This window comes from Hemicordylus capensis, chromosome 5, assembly GCF_027244095.1.
Source record: "Hemicordylus capensis ecotype Gifberg chromosome 5, rHemCap1.1.pri, whole genome shotgun sequence".
Taxonomy (NCBI): Eukaryota; Metazoa; Chordata; class Lepidosauria; order Squamata; family Cordylidae; genus Hemicordylus; species Hemicordylus capensis.
The window spans coordinates 164,011,620-164,031,078 of NC_069661.1; the positions used below are offsets into that span (position 1 = coordinate 164,011,620).

General features: G+C 42.5%; 1 protein-coding gene across 6 annotated transcripts in view; it reads left to right on the top strand.

The window, feature by feature from the left end:
• The window catches only part of GRM8 (glutamate metabotropic receptor 8), a 791,912-nt gene that overhangs the window by 18,441 nt on the left and 754,012 nt on the right, over positions 1 to 19,459 (top strand). For 4 of the 6 annotated variants that reach the window (XM_053256769.1, XM_053256779.1, XM_053256768.1 and 1 more), the window contains exon 2: positions 1,334 to 2,187. The exons of the other annotated variants lie outside the window; for them this stretch is intronic. In XM_053256769.1, the coding sequence (XP_053112744.1) occupies positions 1,678 to 2,187 (510 nt within the window). In that variant the 5' untranslated portion in view covers positions 1,334 to 1,677. The remainder of the gene's footprint in view (positions 1 to 1,333; positions 2,188 to 19,459) is intronic. 6 annotated transcript variants of the gene reach the window in all.

Genomic DNA, 19,459 nt, shown 5'->3' on the forward strand with positions numbered 1-19,459 from the left:
AGATGAGGTTAGCACAGCTATCTCTATAGAAGGGGCATAAAAGGATAACATTCGCTGTGGTTTTGACCTGCCCTGTGTTGCAAGGACATAGGCTCTCCATAAGTGGGATCTTCCTGAACCTGCCATCTAGAATGGCTGATGGGAGGGTGTGGCAGTGCACCAAAGTAAAGGCCCTCTTGAGGGCTGGGATTTCCAGTAGTGACAGATATGCGGTGGAAGAGGGGAGGTATCTCAGACTTTCAGGTGTGGGGAATTTTGGGGCCCTCCCTAGGTCTGTTTGGCATTCTGTGTTCATTATCCTGTTTTTAAGCATGGATTTGCCCTGCCCATATCCCATAGCTAGTAAGATCGGGCAGGAGAATCCCAAGCTTGACAGTTTGGTCTGAATAGCTCTTTTCTAAGAGCATAGGAAGGCATCCTGGAGAGTCAGTGGGGGGCCAGTCCATGAGGAAGGAGGGCTAATTTTACCCCATAGATAAGGATGGCCAGCCATACTCTAGCCTCCACCTTCATCCTTCCTGTCTCTATTCAGAGAATGGCATTTGAAACCATTGTGCGACTTGGAGGGCCGCTCTTGATGGACAAGGTTGCACCATAGATGAGCTGTGCCAGTGACTTGGCTTCAAATAATTTGAGTGCTGCATGGATGTAGTGGCCTCCTTTGGCCAGGAGAAATTTCAGGATGGCAGAGGATATATAAATATTAATAATAATATAATATATCCTAACACTGCACTCATGCAGTAAAAGATGCAGCTGTTCTGTTCTCAGCTGAAAAAGCACCAGTGATTATGACCCTTAGGGACATATTTTTTGGTGACACAGAACACTTCCAGGAAAGGGGAGATCATCTAAAAATCCCCATCTGTACCCTGTGCAAATGCTGGTATTTCTAAAGTAGCAGAATGAAACAGCTGCATGCAGCAAGAGTGTCAGATGATGATGATGATGATGAAGAATAATAAATACATAATGCCTGGCTACCAAGAGATAGCACTGCCACACTATAAGGCAATGTAAGAATGCTCCCTTAAGTTCTCCCCATGTAAACTGAAAATGTGAGTCATATCCTCCGTAAGTATAAGTACTACAGAGCACATATTGAACTACAATCATAAACAGAAATACAATTTTTTAAAAAAATAGTTAAAATGTGGACATATTTTAATCAAAATCCACCGCTGCAAGTCAGGCTACTTAGAGGTCTAAAATGGGATTGCACTCATGTCATTGTACTATGATGTTGACCTTAGAAATGAATTCTATTTCTCCCTGCCCATAGTTATCAAATATCACATAGCTGGATTAAACTCTTTTCTCTCTGATATTTCAGGAGTTTCACAATCACAAGACACTATCCAAGGATGTGAATTGCTGACCTCTTCCCAGCATTGGGGGCACTTATACTAATGTCAGTCTACAGTCATTGAAAATACCCAACAAGCAAGGTAACACATGGCAAAGTTAATCCAAATTGATTCTTTTTGTGAGACACTTCTTAAGGACTTCTGTTAAAAAAAACACACCCACCTTCGTTTCTTCCTGCTGCATGGTCCTATGTTTTGATTCACTGGGCACTGATGGTAGCCTTCAGAAAGGGCAGCTTCACATCATTCACCTTCTGCTCTAGCAAGAAGAAAATCTGGGTCGTGGACGGCAACACTGCCTTCAGAAAAAATGGTATACGAGGACAAGCATCTAGTCTCCTGCCATTGTTTCTTCCTGCTCGCAGCCAAATTCTGTTGGATTCTTCCTGTGATACAAGGAACTCATGGTCAGGAATACGCCCACTCTATTCGGCTCGATGGAGATGTCATCTTGGGAGGACTCTTCCCTGTTCATGCAAAAGGGGATAGAGGAGTACCTTGTGGGGAACTCAAGAAGGAGAAGGGAATCCACCGGCTTGAGGCAATGCTATATGCAATTGATCAGATCAATAAGGATCCTGATCTTCTTGCCAATGTTACTTTGGGCGTCCGGATCCTAGACACTTGTTCCAGGGACACTTATGCTTTGGAGCAGTCCTTAACATTCGTTCAAGCTTTGATAGAGAAAGATGGGTCTGATGTCAAATGTGCTAATGGAGACCCACCTATTTTCACTAAGCCAGACAAGATAACAGGTGTAATAGGAGCAGCTGCGAGTTCAGTGTCCATCATGGTGGCTAATATTTTAAGACTTTTTAAGGTAGGTGTGTTCTTAACTCTTAATAAAATTATGAGGCACGATGAAAAGAAGAAACAAGCAGTCCAGCTGTGGTATGGATATCATAGTAATAAAATAAATCAGATATGAAATTATTGTTCAGTCATATCTAATACAATATATGTTTGTGAAGAACTGAACACCTTCAGTTTCTGTTGTATATAATGCATCATAATTGATATTCCGCTGGGTAAAAACATTGTTTAATAGAAGGAGAAATCATGTAGCAATTGAAAAAAGTTGTAGCGGTGGTGGTGGTACCACCATCAATGTGCATTGGGTTATATTGGATAAGCAAAGGTTGCTGTTCAAGGAGCTTGCAGTCTAAGAACAGTCAGTAGCATGGCCCAAGTGAATTAAGGGAAGAGCCAGTCTGACCTACAAGCCCATTACCTTCGGTGGGTGGGTGGGTGGGAATGAGGCCATATGTTTGAAGATGATAATCCCTGTAATTATATGGTGTGTCTCATATAAGAAATCAAAAGCAGTCTTAGAACAGAACCATAAGTATTCTGCACAGTTTGCTGCTGGCCAGGCCACGCTCTGCTCCACAGAGTGGAGAGAGAGCACTTTTCCGGAAAATTATAGGACTTGTAGTCCTTGAGAGAGCATATCAAATAAGGTGGCATCCTTCCACTGTCTCTCAATGTACAAGTTCCAGAAATCCCTAGTTCCTGCTGATTTTTCCTATGCACAGTTAAGAGGAGCCAACACTGGCAGCAGGCAAGCAGCTGGAGAGAGGAACAAGTACCAGGGACATTTTGATTCCAGGAACGGTGGGAAATGGTGTCCTGGAAAGGATTTATAGGCTCCAAAACATATGTGAGTAAATAAGTTATGCCTCTGGTCCCTAGAGTACATAGAAGATAGAATGTCCAAGGAATAGGGGAAAGTATTTAAGGAACGCTTGCTACTTGTGTATAATTAATATACACTCATGCCATAATGTCTGATCAACCCTCCAGTTTTTCAAAATAGGCAAGGCGTTTTGTAGAGGAACACATGTTACAAATTTGTATTGGGCAGAGAAATGATGCTTGGATTCTGTCTGACAGTGACAAGGGAGCAGAGCAGTGGAAAAAGTCAAGAAAATGAATACTGCAGTTATATGTACTTAGACTTCATTTGTGACTGGGGATGAATTTAAGTCTTTTACTATACATGCATTTTGAGGGTAGTTCTTTATGATGGCACAGTGGGGAAGCAACCTGCCTAGAGAGCAGGAGGAATCTGGTATTCATACTAGCGGAAATTTAAACCAGCATCCTCCTGCTCTCTAGGCAGGTTGCATTCTAGAGAGCAAGAGGTTGCTGGTTTAAATCCCCACTAGTAGTTTTTTGTGTGGTTTCATTGTACTGAAAGGCCGTTGGCTGTAATAAAGTAAATTAATGAATGAAATGATTATGGGAAATACTTATATCAGACAGCAGCGATATAGGAAGGTGCTGAAAAGGCATCATCTCACACTGCGTGGGAGGAGACAATGATAAACCCCTCCTGAATTCTACCAAGAAAACCACATGGCTCTGTGGTCGCCAGGAGTTGATACCAACTTGATGGCATGATCTTTCCTTTTTTCTTTTCTTCATGTTACCTTTTCACACCTGTAGGTCCATGCTTTGCCATGAGAATGCTGATATTTTGTAAAATGGGACTGGTTTGGGGTTTTTTTGTTTTGTTTATCCTACTGTGTGTATTCAGAAGTGGATTGGGATCAAGACACAGAAGCCATTTGGACTTAAGTGTGCTTAATAATACACAGGATTGCTATTGCAGACTTTTAACTGCTAGATTATGGGTATGCACCTATGAACTTAATGAGCCATTTCACTGAAGCATTTGCAGCTGCCCATACTGAAGTGAATGCACTGTTGTGGCCTAGCCTACTTCTGTATTTAATTGGACATTCTTTTAAACTGGCTCTCTCTGACTTGACACAATTACAGGACAATCAGATGGAAGTTTTACACATAAATCTGCTTGTTAAGATGGCCAATGAGGTTCTTTAAATGGGCAAATATGCTTGGAATGCTAGAAATATTGATCTGTGTGTCTGACTAAATTAAATATAATGAAGTGTCATTGCTTCCCTGAGAAACTTAGCCTCTTCCTTAATTTCCACAAGGTTATAATTTTTTTTCTAGACAAGTCCTGGCAGATCACTTCAGAACAACAATTGTGTTGACATATTATTCATTGCCTTCAACGTATACTTTATTAAGTCCTAGTGCATAAACAGTGGGAAGGTAAACCTGCCACATCTAGACTCATCAAGCACAGTGGACAGTTGACGGAGTCCTAATCAATAAACTCAGCTGGAACAGATTAGGCAGCCAGCATTTAATTTTAAAATCCTGCTGGATGGCAAATAGATAATGGTGCATTAAATGCCAGATGCTGTCATTACATACCATGGATATTGCCTCTTATTGACACTCATTATCCTGGCCTTGTTGATGGGCCTGCTGGTCCTTTTGATGAACCAGGCAAGTCAAACCATGCTCAACTTCTACTGGGGGCAGTCCCTTTGTTAATGAAACCTTTGGGTCACACATGCATGTGTGTCACTTTGTTGCTCAATGTTCACTGTGTGAGCTGTCTGCACGGAAAAGCATTTCTGCTTGACTTGTGGTTGTGTGATATGAATGTTCTGTCTCTTTAATTTACACATGCCAATGTCAGCCAGAAAGGAAATGGTCAATATCGTTGACAGCTTAGGCACAAGGATATCAAAAGATGAGGTAGGAGGCAGCATCACCTGAATTCACAACATACCTTTTCAGCTTCCATAGCAAAATCCTTCCTTTAGGGATGGGACATAGATGTTTGTCTCATTGAGCATGCCAGATGGCAATCAACATAAGAGTTGGCTTGTCACTTTCTGTTCTGATCAAGATATTCCCTGTTATAGGGTAAGCAGAGAGGTTGAACCTGCCTTGCTAGCTGTCCACAACCACATCCTCCCTGGGCAACTTCCATTGCACCCAGAGATAAATTTCTTAAGAGATGTTGAATTATATGCAGAGATTTCCTTTCTCCAGAGGAAGGACTTATTCTTGTAGTTTCCCTTAGAAAATGCAGTAAAATGTGGTGTGAATTCAAAGGGCTATTGTATTAAGTTTGTTCCCTCCCACCTTTTTAAAAGACATTGTCAGGTGTGGAAAAGAAAGAAAAGCATCCTGTTGTATCTTCATAACCTAAGTACTTTTGCCATTTGTGTTTCAGAGGGTTGTACCTTGAGGACCCTGCAAGAAGAACAACATGAGTAAGATAGAGTGAGGGAAGAAAAAAAGAGGAAATGGAGGGAGGAGAGGGAGGAGAAAGGAGACAAGAGCTGTAGAAATGTATGAGAATCAATCTCTTTGTGTCAAAGTCCTGCACTATGTCCTTGTTGCCAGGATAAAGCTACAAAAGGTTCTTAATAGCATATATGTAGTATCTATTCAATTGGTTAAATTTGTATCTAGGACTGGCATTAGGGATAGGTAATGGGGCAGCTTTCAAAGGCCTAGGGCCCTTAGAAAGATCCACTGCCAATCTGTGAGGCCACCACTGGGCTCATAGCCTTCTGCTTGTCTCCACTGAAAAGGTCACTCTGCTACCACCACATGAAGGCTATGGGACTTCATGTGAGTCACTCCACCGTCTCTTCCTCTCTCTCAATCCATCTCATGTGCCCAGGTAAACCACACCACATACTTTAAAGGGGTCCACCCAAGTAGGAGGAGGCCTATGCAGGTCAGATTGTCAAGGGCTCCCTAAAACTTGGAGTTGGCCATATCCTCCGCACGCCATTTTCCCAAGGAGTCCAAAATAGTGTTTTATCCTTAAAAACAATACTGTGAGGTAGGTTAGGATGAAAGTTGATGACTTTCTAGGCCATTTAAGTTCTGTTCACATGTTATGTTCAACACACGTACAAACTGTGTACAGTGTATCATGTATAGTTATTCAGAAATGTTCAGTAGTACACTTCCTATCTGTACCTTTATTTGAGGCGGCTTGTACTTGGGTTCACTTTTAAAATGAGCATGTACAGTAATTCACACAAAATTATGTACATACACCTGCATGTACATTGTCGACACCTGTAATGCATGTATAATGTAATGTCCAAATAGGAAATGTTCTGTCTGGATGGCAGCTAAAATTCATCCAAGTTCCTCCTAATTGCATTTCTGTCCTTAAAGGTAATAATCACACTGGCTTTTCTGCTACCTATTTTTAATTGCCTGCCCTTTTTTTTTCCTGAAGTCTTTTTAACCCTGTTAAATAATACATAACTCAGAAGTAGTGATAGACATCGTGGTCACTTAACATCCTCTCTAATGCAGGGTCACCTAGATTACAGCTGTCCTTCATTTTTACTATTGGAGACAGCCCAGTAGACTGATTTAAGAAACTAATCCCTGTAGAACATGCATTAGCTGTGAACTGAGAACTGCAAGAAGGAAAGGAGCCTCTGAATTGTCTCAGATACCAGCAATTTGTCTTCTGAAACCATGACAGCTACTTCCTGATTTCCATTATGCAATGAGATTGCAAATAACATTTCACTGCAGTCTTAATCAATATAAGGTCACATGGTACCCCCTCTGGGAACAGCTCACACTTACCCATTTAATTGATGTAACACAGTTGCTGGTAAAAGGAGGAGACATCTATTTTAGGTTTTAATTATAAATCATGCAAAATACCTTTAATAAGGGTAAAAAAGAGAGCAAATTTTTGGATACATTTGAAGGAACTTCGATCTCAAGGCTAATTCATATTTGGGATTGTAGATTGTTGGGAGTTAACACTTAAGAGGTGTGAACTGCATATAGCTGCTTAGGGGAGAAATCAACACTCAGTTCTTCTCAGTCACTGTCAGTTATCTACAAGCTCATGCCCTGATTTCCAGTGGAAGCCCTGCTTTGTGGCAAACAGCATAGTTGGAGTGGACTGGTGGTCATGTTCCAGAACAGGCAAATAATGTTCCAAAGAGCAGAGTAGATGATATGGTTGAAATGAGCAAATATGGATGCAAGGGCCAAAAGCAGATAATATTGTGTAAGGTGAGTTAGTGGTCAGACAGATTCCAGGGCAGACTGGAGGGGAGGGGAGTAGGACTTTCTTCTGTAGAAAGATGTGTGGACTGGGAAACCAAGCACATGACGGTTCTTATCAGGGGTGCAGATAAGATGGAAAGCTTGAGGAGCAAGTCCTCAATATGTTGGTTTTTTTGGGAGGGGAAGGAGAAAAGATACTTGTGGAGGAGAGAAAGTCTGTTTTGCAGATTGAAGATATGGGTTATTTGATTATAAAATGAGGGGGGAACTCTTCAAGTGCATAGGGGACAGTATCTGCAACCCAGTTCTTATATGGGGGACTCGGGGAGCTCATTTCCCTTCCTGTAACTATAGGGCAGCAAGTGTGTGTTGTGGCAACATTCTGTCACACTACTTTGACTAAGTAACAGACAGAACTCAGGATGTGCTGAGTTAGGAGCAGGTTCGATATTCAAGTTGGCAGGGAGCAGGTTTCGCTCCCACCCGTGATGTCCCCATAGTGTTTTACACTTCTGCTGCTCATACCATTGCAAGATGCTCCCCTTCCCTTGGACTTTGGACAAAAATAAATATTTCTTTGGAACCCTGTAGGTGGGAGGTGGGAATAACCTGGGCTGAGAGTTCTAGGGGGAAAGCAGTGGGGCAGAGGAAAGGATAAACAGCTCAACTCTGTTGCTTCTCTAACCTCATTCTGAAACTGTTTTTCTATACAAGAAGCAGCTGTCAGGACTGTGTGACATTTGTTTACAACTAATGTGTAGTTCTGCCTTTACAGTGAAGGGGTGTTACTCTAGGCTTCTATTTCTTATTGAGTGCTATAAAGAATGGCTTCCTTAGCTACAATCAGTCATGGAACATTTTACTTCTTCCTTTTAATCCCTATGGTTACAAGGTGGATGCATTTGGGATCCTTTGCTTCTCCCTTCCTACCATGCCTGCTGTGGAATGTTCCATTGAGGGGTTGGTAATGGATCAGTTCAACTTCCCCTTTGCTACTGTCACTGTGTGAGTGTGGTCTAGTTAGTGTGGTATGCATGCGCTAAAGTGAAGCTGTAGCTTTAGCTCTGTCTGAAGGTTTGTTAGTGTTTGATGAATCTTGTTTTAAAAGGAAAACATTAAAAAATAAAAAAATCCTTGCCTCTGCTGAATGCTAACCAGAGAGAGTATAGGTTTTTGGTAAGTGGAAACCTAAGAGTTCTCCACCTCTGGGACCCAGGTAGAAAATGCTACACCTATATTTTCTTGAGTTATCTTGGTCTCATAAGTCATGCTTTCTTTGCTGTTGTGTTTTCTTAAAACTCTATGAATAATATGTGCTGCAAGTCAGTTTGCTTAGAGAATTATAGTGCAATCCTAAGCATGTTTACTGAAGCGCAGTCCCACTGTGTTCAGTAGGGCTTCCTTCCAAGAACCTGCATTTGAGATTGTGGCCCTAGTATCCTAATCATTCCTTCCTGTTTAAAATCTTACTTTCTTTCTGTTTTGGTTCTGAGTTCTTGTTTAGATAAAATGTTTCTCATATACATGTTCTGTATGGATACTGCTAAACTAATCCCCTTTTTGGAGCACGAGATACATGCTCCACTACTCATAGCTTTTCTTGGGAACAGAAATAATGTCTTAAGTATGGTTGCTATTTATTTTTCTTGCAATGATTCACTTGTGTTGCCTCAGTTGACAGACTTGTCCCACTCCTAGCGTGATAATGAGTTGAACAAGCATGATGGAAAAGTTATTTGTGATAATTCTCTTTCAGTGATTCTGCTACTATCTTCCACTGGGTGGGAACAGCCAGTTACACCCTAAGATGGACCAATATATCCAGGCATTTTTAATGTTTCCCAGAGTTCCATGAGATAAATAAAGAACTGCATTTTAGGCTGCTTCTAATTATGCTTTTCTTGTCTCAGTCCTGCTACCATCCAAATAAGTTTTCGTTTCAGTTATGGCTAGAGAATGTTTGTTCTCTTGTCCTACTTCTTCACTAAAATGGTATTTATAATTTAAAACATTAACAATATTAAAATATTATTAATTTAATATTTAAGAAATATTTTATATAAATTAATTTCAATATTAAACTGAGAGAATAAGGGTTACATAAAAGGTGATAAGTTAAGCACCAGGTGATTATGTTATATAGTTAGGGTGACACCATCTCAGCAAAGGTCCTATTTCTAGTAGCAACCCATTTAATCTACAAAGGTGGGGGTAGCCAAAGCATGAACTCAGATTATGAGTGTACTGGTAGATTGATGAATAAAGGTAAAGTGTGCCTTCAAGTTGATGTTGACTCCTGGCAACCACAGAGCCCTGTGGTTGTCAAAATTCTATTAATTATCCTGTCAAGGGGTTCTTCACATACAGGCTGAATTAATAGCATTGATCAATAATAAAACTTCTATCTTGATCCTGGAAGAGGTAATCATACACATTACTAATGTGAATATGCATCCCCACCTGCACTGTGATGGTATTTCTGGGCATGAAATGGGATGAACAGTTGTATATCCACATCCAGGGCCAAATGTTTTATTATTTATTTATTTATTTGATTGATTTGATTTATATACCGCCCTTCCGAAATGGCTCAGGGTGGTTTACAATTAAAACAAGCCTCTAAAACAAAAACAATATAGCAACAATTAACAATTTAAAAACATTTTAAAACAATAATTAAACAGTTTACAATAATTAAAAGCCCCAAAATTGGGTTAAAATTTAAAAACCCTGGAAAGCCAGGCCAAAGAAATACATTTTAAATGTGAATAGGTGCCAGCAACTGCAGCTGGATTTGTTTTTCATATTTATATACCATTGATTTATATATCTCTAGGCAGTGTGTATAATCAAAAATACAATATAAAGACAGACCAATTTTATTCTGCTTTTATATTGTATTTTGGATCTTTCTGTGAAACACTTTCACAGAATAAAAACAAAGCAATTGCACAGAATAAAATAAACAGTTCAAAATTAGTTAATTAAAAGTCTGAGAAAACAGGTGTATCTTAGTGGTCTTTTAAAAAGCAATTTGAGATAAAGAAGCTCTTATTTTGGCAGGGAGAACCATTCCAAAGCCCTGACGCAGCCACAGATAAGGCCTGGTCCCAGGTCACCACCAGATCAGCCAATGGCAACTGTAACTGGACCTCCCCAGATGATCTTAATAGGTGGCAGGGTTCATGACAAAGGATACGCTCTCTTAAATACACTGGACCCGAGCCATTCAGGGCTTTATAGCCAACAACCAGTACTTTGTATTTCGCTGTGAAACCTCTTGGCAAGTTGGCAGCCAGTGCATTTATAACACTTTTAAAATCAGTGTTATAAGGTTGCTTTGGGTTGTCCCAGAGACCAGTCTGAGACCATCCATAACAGGCAGATCTAAACCATCTCACCCCCCCCCCCACCAGTATCTCCTTTTTAAGTGGATTCAACCTCAGCTTATTTATCATCCAGCCCATTACCACCTCCAGGCAGTCTCTTAGGGAAGTTATGCCATTTCCTGATGAAGCTTATATGGAGAAAAGATTTTGGTATCAACAGCATATTGATAACACTGTGTGCCAAATCTCCTGATGATCTCTTCCAGCAGTTTCATGTAGATGTTGTGGAACAACATACAGTAACTCTCACCTTGCAGAGAAACACCATCTGGAATGTACCAGAAAGTCGGAACAGAATCACTGTAGAACAGTGCCACACAATCCCATCTCCCTCAGGCGACCCAGAAGGGTTGATGGTATTGAAAGCCACAGAGAGAACCAAAAGGATCAGCAGAGTCAACTCCCTCTGTCGATAGCTAATATCATCCATAAGACCAACCAAGGCAGTATCAACCCCATAGCCTGGCCAAAATCCAGTTTGAGATGGATCTAGATAATCAGTTTCCTACAGGACGGTTGTGGAGCTGAGAGGCCACCACCCTCTCAATCACCTTGCCCAACCATGGGAGATTAGAGATGGGTCTATAGTTCCCTAACTGAGAGGGTCCAATATAGGTTTTTTCAAGTATGGTCTAATGATGGTCTCCTTCTTAAGACAAGGTGACATCCTATCCTTCCTCAGAAACGTTTATGATGTTTACCACATCTTCTCTGATAATCTGATTGTTAGATAAAATAAGCCAAGTAGGGCAAGGGTCAAGAGAACAGGTGGTAGGATGCACAGTCCAAAAGAGCTTGTCTACATCCTCAGGAGTCACAAGCTGAAAGTGATCCAGTCTGACCACATAAGAGGAATTGTCTGATACCTCCTGGCATTACATAGTAACAAGATGAGGCTCTAAGGGTGATTGGCACTACTCCCCAAGGTCAAAGAGCTGATAGGCCTGCTAGAAGGGGAAACAGCTATTGGGTTTCCAATTTCCCTTCCTCTGTAAAGGCCTTCTGACCTATCAATGCTGCATCTTCATCAGTTCCCACCACCACAGGAATAACCACACCAGAATCACCTCCCATCTCTGGATAATAGGGATGTTCATGGAACCGGTTTGGAGGCCCTTTATGGGCCTTCAAATATGTTCAAATGGCAGGTGGTTCCACCAGTTTCAAGGCAGGGGTGCATGTTTAAGGGAGAGGAAGGGTGTGCTTATCCCTCTGCTTTCCCCCCACCAGTGCTCTGTTTTCTTAAAGTCAATTCGGGAGGCAGTATACCTCCCTGCTGCCTTGTTGCCCCCTTTACCAGAAGTATCCAACACGCCTGTGTGTGCCAAGCATGGGCACGTGTGCACATCAGGCATGCACCTATGCCTGGCATGTACAGCTATATCAGATACTTCCAGATACCTCTGGTAAAATGGGCAGCAGGGTGGTATGCTGCCTGATGGACTTTAAGAAAATGAAGATACTGGGGGGGGGGGCAGAAACAGAGGGAGGGACAAGCACACCCTCCCCCACCTTTAAAGATGTACCCTGCCCACCTTTGAACTGCCACCACCCAGTTCTGTGCACATCCCTACTGGACCACCCAAGACACATACCTGTACCAGGCACAACCAATAGTTAGGCAACAATACACTGTCATCAACAGCCCATGCCTCCAAAGCCTAACCACCTGCAGGCAGGCCGGACAGCAGAAGCTGTGCCCCTGTCATTGCTCTTCTTCATAAGGACCACCGGTTGGTCAGGTGTGGGGGACTCAAGTTCTTACCTTATCAGGCAGAGTTGGCCTAGGTGCTGGATGTCTGAGCAATTAAAAGGAACAGAGCAACAAATAAGCATCCAGGATGAGTTGGATGAGGCCACAGCCACAGCTGCTCTCCCAGCTGCGAAGGGAGAACTATTGGTATGTCACAGCTGTTTTCTGAAAATGGAGAGAAGTACTGTTAGAGATATATAAATTACTGCATGAAACCTGTTGATTCAGTCCTCATTACTTTTCTATTGACACGTTTAAATATTTAGATTGAAAAATTAGTTGTAAGCCAGAAAAACTTTCCTAAATTCCATTGACATCAATGGGATAAGTTACTTGTAACTCATACTTCCAATTATTTCAATGAAACTTAAGCACAACTGTGTTTTGCTTTGATTTGTTTGGAGCATGGAGTGTTCTGTAAGGGTTCATAAAATACAATCCAACTGTTATTACTAAAATAAATACCAAAATACTTACTTGGTAAATATTTTCATGCAGTTGGAAGAGATAATTGGTTTTCAAATTCCTTGCACACTGCTAGGATTGATTAGTGTCAACATTAATTTGTGCTAATTTCCTTGAAGTGAGGCAGTGTAAACTTAACTTGCTGCATTAATTTAGGTTTTTACAATATGTTGAAGATTTTTATGTTGTCTATGGAGCATGATTCAGCATAAATTGTGAGATCTTCTTGCTTTCTTTTATTGTACTTTCACATGCAATTACATTTCTTGAGTTCTCTCATCATGGATTCCTAGGACAATTTTGTGATGTATAAAGTCGATAAACATGGATAAGAATTGAATTTTGAGAGTGAGTGGAGTTGTTTTGGAAAATCAAATCCTGGGACTTCAGTGTGTGATAATTCTGCAGATACAGTGGTGGCTTTCTTATCTCACTACATGCATAAGGAAGCATAGGCAGTGACACCAGCTTGTTCAGGGTCTTGTCTTATAGCTGCAATCTGGAAGTTGTGGTGCCCATGATGGATTGGCTTCCTTCTCACAAATAGCAGTTATGTCTGGATTGTACCACTTTAGACTTTGGGTAAGGTGTCATAATGTAATTATTTCCTATGGTGGCAAGGGGAATCTTAGATATGGAAAACAATCAGGACTGATAACAGTCGGGCAGAGCCCCCCACCCCGCCTCTTCTTCTTTACATCTAGTGCAGGGATGGCTAATCTGAGACTCTCCCAGCTGTTGTTGGATGACAGCTCTCACCATTTCCAGTTGCAATTTTGCATCGTGTTTTATGTGTAGGGATGCTTGTGTTTGGGGTGTGTGTGTGAGGAGGAGCATTTAGTAATGCTCTCCACACCTGCAGTTTGAAGTAGTGTAATTCAGACACTAGTTTATAGTGTCACAGACAGCAGATTTCAGCTGCTTCTGCTGTTTTTAAAACTAGGCCATGTGAAGAGAAGAATGCTTTGATAAATGAAGAATCCCATATGTGGGCAATTTACATGAGGGCTACAGATGCATTGATTCTATTAAGTGTAAATGTATCCAGAATTTGGGTGTTACTAGTTGGTAGTTACCACTAAACTGTTTTCTCTTGTGTTCTCTGCTTCTGCATGTCACATATTGTGCCGCAGTGGCACTTCTACTGGGTTTCAAGATTTGTGCATATGCTCCTAATTGTAGTTTCATCTAACTGAAACACTCATCTGAAGCAAATCTCTGTCTGCTGGTGCTGCAGAGATCCACAGATGCAACACAAACTCCCTGGTGAATGCATGGTAACTAAAATAACTTTTATTTTGTTCATTGCCTTATGTTCATTTCCCCCCTACCTCCTAGCCCAGCATGGTACAATGGAAGCAAAGCAGATTTTTCTCCATTCCTTACGAGGAGCAATCTGCCAGTTGGACAAAGGTGATCAGCAAAAAAGAAAAAGAAAGAAAGAAAAAGTTACGTTTAGCCCTTGCTTTCTGATCCCAGAGGATGCCTGATAACATTTAACTGTTTAGCAAAAATGATTTTAGCAAGAGGACATGCAGTATCTAGGGGTCTGTGCTGTCTTGGTTACATGAGCATAATACAGTTAGCTAACTGTACGGTCCACAAGCTACATGCTTGTAACAAAAGAAATACTAATTATATGGGTCTGAAATTAACTGTGCAGATACCTTTGCACAATGCTTGCACAGGTCACTCCTCAACATGAGAATAATATTGTGACTAGAAATAACACTTCAACAATGTAATATTATCACATCCACTTTGTGGGAGGCTCTTGTCTTGATATGATGCTACACTGTCCCCTATATCTGACACCAGCTCAAGGTATCCCTTGTATTATGCCTCACAAGAATGTAGTCTATGAAGTGGAAGAAATTGTGAATTAAATCTATACTATGAATTGCACCAATCAGAAAAGCATTTATTCAGTTTGCCAATGCAGAGGCTGTGGTGGTTAAAATGGATTGAGGAAAATGAAGCCCAGGAAACTTTCTCTTGTGTATAAATAGTGTATTGAGCAACCATTCAGACTGGGATTTTTCAAATGATCAGCTCAATACGAAGTATACTACTTTGAAAACAAAATTCTTTTCAGACTAATGTCCAATTGTTGCTGTAATCTTAGCTATTTTCTTGATATAAGGAGACTCACTATCTAACTCTTCTGGGGTATAAGTGAAAAAGTATGAACATGACTATTTTCTTCTCAAATAGCATAGCTATTGGGGATGTGCACAAACCAGTTCGGAGGCCCTTTTACGGACCTCTGAACTGGTGTAATTGTCCAGTGGCTAAGCCAGTTTGAAGGTTGGGGGATGTCTTTGAGTGTAGGTTGCTCCTATCCCCCCTGCCATGTTTCCCCCACTGATGTTGTCTTTTAAAATGATCTGGTGGGGTGGTAGTGTACCTCCTTGCATGCACACATCACATGCATGTGCATCGGGCACTTCCGGTCCAAGGAAGCACCAGGGAGTTAAGGGGGTATGCTGCCACCCTGCCAGACGGTTTTAAAAGATAGTGCTGGTGTGGAAAATGTGGCAGGAGGGGTAAGAGCACCCTCCCTCATCCTTGAAGATACCTCCCCTCCTTTGAACCAGCAGGGGGAGGTTCCATGCACACTACTAATGGCCATTTTTGTAGTCATTTTGCATCCATATGGACTTCAGTCATCTGGAGGAATTCTGCATAGAACTGGTCACCAGGAAATAGCAGACCAGATAACTGTGTTGATAAAAGCCAAGCACATAACTGTGTTGATAAAAGCCAAGCACATATTGGACCTTTTCACAAGGCTATTTTTTTCCTGGAAGAAAAAGATCAATGAAATAAGGACTATGCTGAATCACCTGAAATTCCTGGAGGAGAACCTTATGTAAAATAGTTACTTTGCTGCCATCAACACTGCCAATGAATCCAGTGGAGCTCATACTGAAAGGACTGATGTGGGGTGAAAAGACTTAAATGAATATAACAAGTAACTTTTAATTGGCTTAATAATTAATTCCCAACACACGAAGAGGTCTGTTCTTCATATTTTATAGGATATACAGCTTAAACATGAATACTTTGGGTGGAGACAAATGATCTGGAACTACTAGAAGCTGCTTTTAAATTATATTAAATATGATGTCTGTAGCTGCATGGAGAGGCAGTTAACTGTCATTTCCAGTTCAATGATGTCATTCCTTTGTCATTGGGGAAATGGCCATGGCTCAATCAGAATACATACTTTGTATGTAGAAGGTTCCCATTTCAAAGGATCAGGTCACAGGAGATGGAATCCTAGAGAGCTGCCACAAATCAAAGCAGTACTGTGGTATTACACAAAGTAGGCACTAATAGCCTAGTATAACCAGTGGTCCAACTCAATGTAAGGCAACCTCAAAAGTTCAGTTGGGTTTTTTTTTAGGAAGTTGAAAGCTATACTTGGAGCAGGGATTCTCAAACTTGAGTTCCAAGATGTTGTTGAATTAAACCTCCCACCATTCCCAGCCACAGTAGCCTTCAGACATTATTGCTGGGGATGATGGGAGTTGTAGATGGGAGGGACTGTAAGGGAGGCGAAGAAGATAACTGGGGCTTGGATTGTGTCAGCTTGTCTCCTGACCTTGGTCTGGAGATATTTCATAGCCTCCTGGCCACCCACCTCCCCCCAGCTCGGTGTGGACAGCTTGGAGTCCAGTCTGTGTAGCTGCGCTTTGCTTTTCGTCTTCTCGAGTACTGGCAACTATTTCCATCTGTGAGCACTAATTTTCATCTGTCCCAGCTTGGAGTCACCTGTCTGAGTTTCAGAGGTGACTCTGAGTTTTTTTGGGGGGAGCTTATAAAGACAGAGGGAGTGCCAACGCCACAGCTGGCGGTGCAGCTGGTTTGCCCACTTGTTTACTGAGACATGGCTGAAGTTAATTTGTAATGTGTCTGGGTTTGTCTGGAGATGGGGAGACAGGGGGTGCCTTCATTGACTATGGGGCAGCTATACTGGTAGTGGTGGGGAATAGAAGAAGTAACGTTGGCAGGTCAGCAGGCCATTCCAGGGGAAGGGTAATCAGAAATTTAATAGCTGTCTCCCCTTCCAGCTGTCCTGCCAGCTCTTTGACCTCGGGGAGCATTGCCAACAACCCACATAGTCTTACCTGCTCCTCTGCAATGCCAGATTGGTCCAAAATAAGCCAGAGCTCATCCAAAATTTGATTATGGATGAAGGGGCCGACCTGGTATGTATTACTGAGACTTGGTTGGGGGAAGCAAGTGGTCCAGTTTGGCCCCAGCTTCTCCCTCCAGGATATTCTGTAGAGGAGCAGGTGAGGGGACATGGGCGGGGAAGTGGAGTGGCTGTGGTCTAAAAGGATGACATTTCCCTTATCGGACCATATTGAATGTGTGTACTTAAGTTTGGGGATCAGGGATAGATTGGGACTTCTGTTGGTGTTCCGATCGCCCCGCTGCCCAACTGAGTCCCTTACTGAGCTCACGGACTTGGTCACGGGACTTGCGTTGGAGTCTCACATACTTTTGGTGCTGGGGGACTTCAGTGTTTGTTTCAGGACCAATTTGTCCGGGGCAGCTCAGGAGTTCATAGTGGCCATGACAACTATGGGCCTATCCCAAGTGGTTTCTGGACCGACGCACACTGCAGGTCACATGCTTGATTTGGTCTTTTACTCTGATCAGGGTGGTGTTCTGTGGGTGGGGACTCCTGTGATTTCCCCACTGTCATGGACAGACCACCATCTGGTTAAGGTTGAGATTACAACCACTTCCCACCTCCGCAGGGGTGAGGGGCCTATTAGAATGGTCCGCCCGAAGAGGTTATTGGATCCAGCAGGATTCCAAGAAGTCATGGAAGGATTCAATGTTGGTTTTGCTGGTGATCCTGTTGATGCCCTGGTTGAGAATTGTAACAACTTACTCACCGGGGCAGTAGACATGATGGCTCCTAAGCGTCCCCTTCGACCCGCTTCAAAATTGGCCCCTTGGTATACGGAAGATCTACGGGGGCTGAAGCGGCAAGGTAGGCGACTGGAGTGCAAGTGGAGAAAGACTCAACTCGGATCCGACAGATTCCGACATAGAGCACACTTAAAGATCTATGCTCAGGCAATACGTGCGGCAAAGAAGCAATTCTTTTCTGCCCGTATTGCTTCTGCGAGTTCATGTCCAGCACAGTTGTTCAGGATTGTGAGGGAGCATGTATCTGGCCCCCCTCCCTTGAACCAGAATTTGGAAGCATCAGTCACCCACTGTGATGTGTTTAATGAATTTTTCACATACAAAATCTCTCGGATTTGGGCCGACCTAGATGGAGACTCCACAATTAATTTGATGTCTGAACTGGAGGTGTACAACAATTCCTCTTATATGATTCGACTAGATCAATTTCAGTTTGTGACTCCTGAGGATGTGGACAAACTGCTTGGATTGGTGAGGCCTACCACTTGTTCTCTTGACCCTTGTCCAACATGGCTTATTCTATCTAGCAGGGAGGCTGTTGTAGGCGGCCTGATAGAAATCATAAATGCTTCTCTGAGGGAGGGGAGGATGCCTCCTTGTATTAAGGAGGTAATTATTAGACCTCTTCTAAAGAAGCCTGCACTAGATCCCTCAGAGTTGAGCAATTATAGGCCTTTCTCCAACCTCCCATGGCTGGGCAAGGTAACTGAGAGGGTGGTGGCCTTTTAGCTCCAGACGGTCTTGGAGGAAACTGATTATCTAGACCCATTTTAAACTGGTTTTCGGGCAGGCTATGGGGTGGAAACTGCCTTGGTCGGCCTGATGGAAGATCTCCAATTGGGAATTGACAGAGGAAGTGTGACTCTGTTGGTCCTTTTGGACCTCTTGGTGGCTTTTGATACTATCGACTATAGTATCCTTCTGGAGCGTCTGAGGGGGTTGGGGGTGGGAGGCACTGTTTTACAGTGGTTCCATTCCTACCTCTCGGACAGGTTCCAGATGGTGTCAATTGGAGATTGTTGCTCTTCAAAATCTGAGCTTAAGTATGGTGTCCCTCATGGCTCCATACTCTCTCCAATGCTCTTTAACATCTACATAAAACCGCTGGGAGAGATCATCAGGGGATTTGGAGCTGGGTGTTACCAGTATGCTGACGACACCCAGATCTACTTCTCTATGTCAACTTCTTCAGGTGATGGCATATCCTCCCTAAATACCTGCCTAGAAGCAGTAATGGGCTGGATGAGGGAGAATAAACTGAAGCTGAATCCAGATAAGACAGAGGTACTTATTGTGCGGGGTCAGAACTCCAGAGATGATTTTGATCTACCTGTTCTAGATGGGGTCACACTTCCCCAAAACGAACAGGTCCACAGTCTGGGAGTACTCCTGGATCCACACCTCTCAGGTTTCTCAGGTTGAGGTGGTGGCCAGGGGTGCTTTCTATCAGCTCCGACTGATACTCCAGCTGTGTCCGATTCTCGAGATCAATGACTCAAAACAGTGGTACATTTGTTGGTAACCTCCAGACATGACTTCTGTAATGTGCTCTACGTGGGGCTGCCTTTGTACATAGTCCGGAAACTTCAGCTGGTTCAGAATGCGGCAGCCAGGTTGGTCTCTGGGTCATCTCAGAGAGACCACAT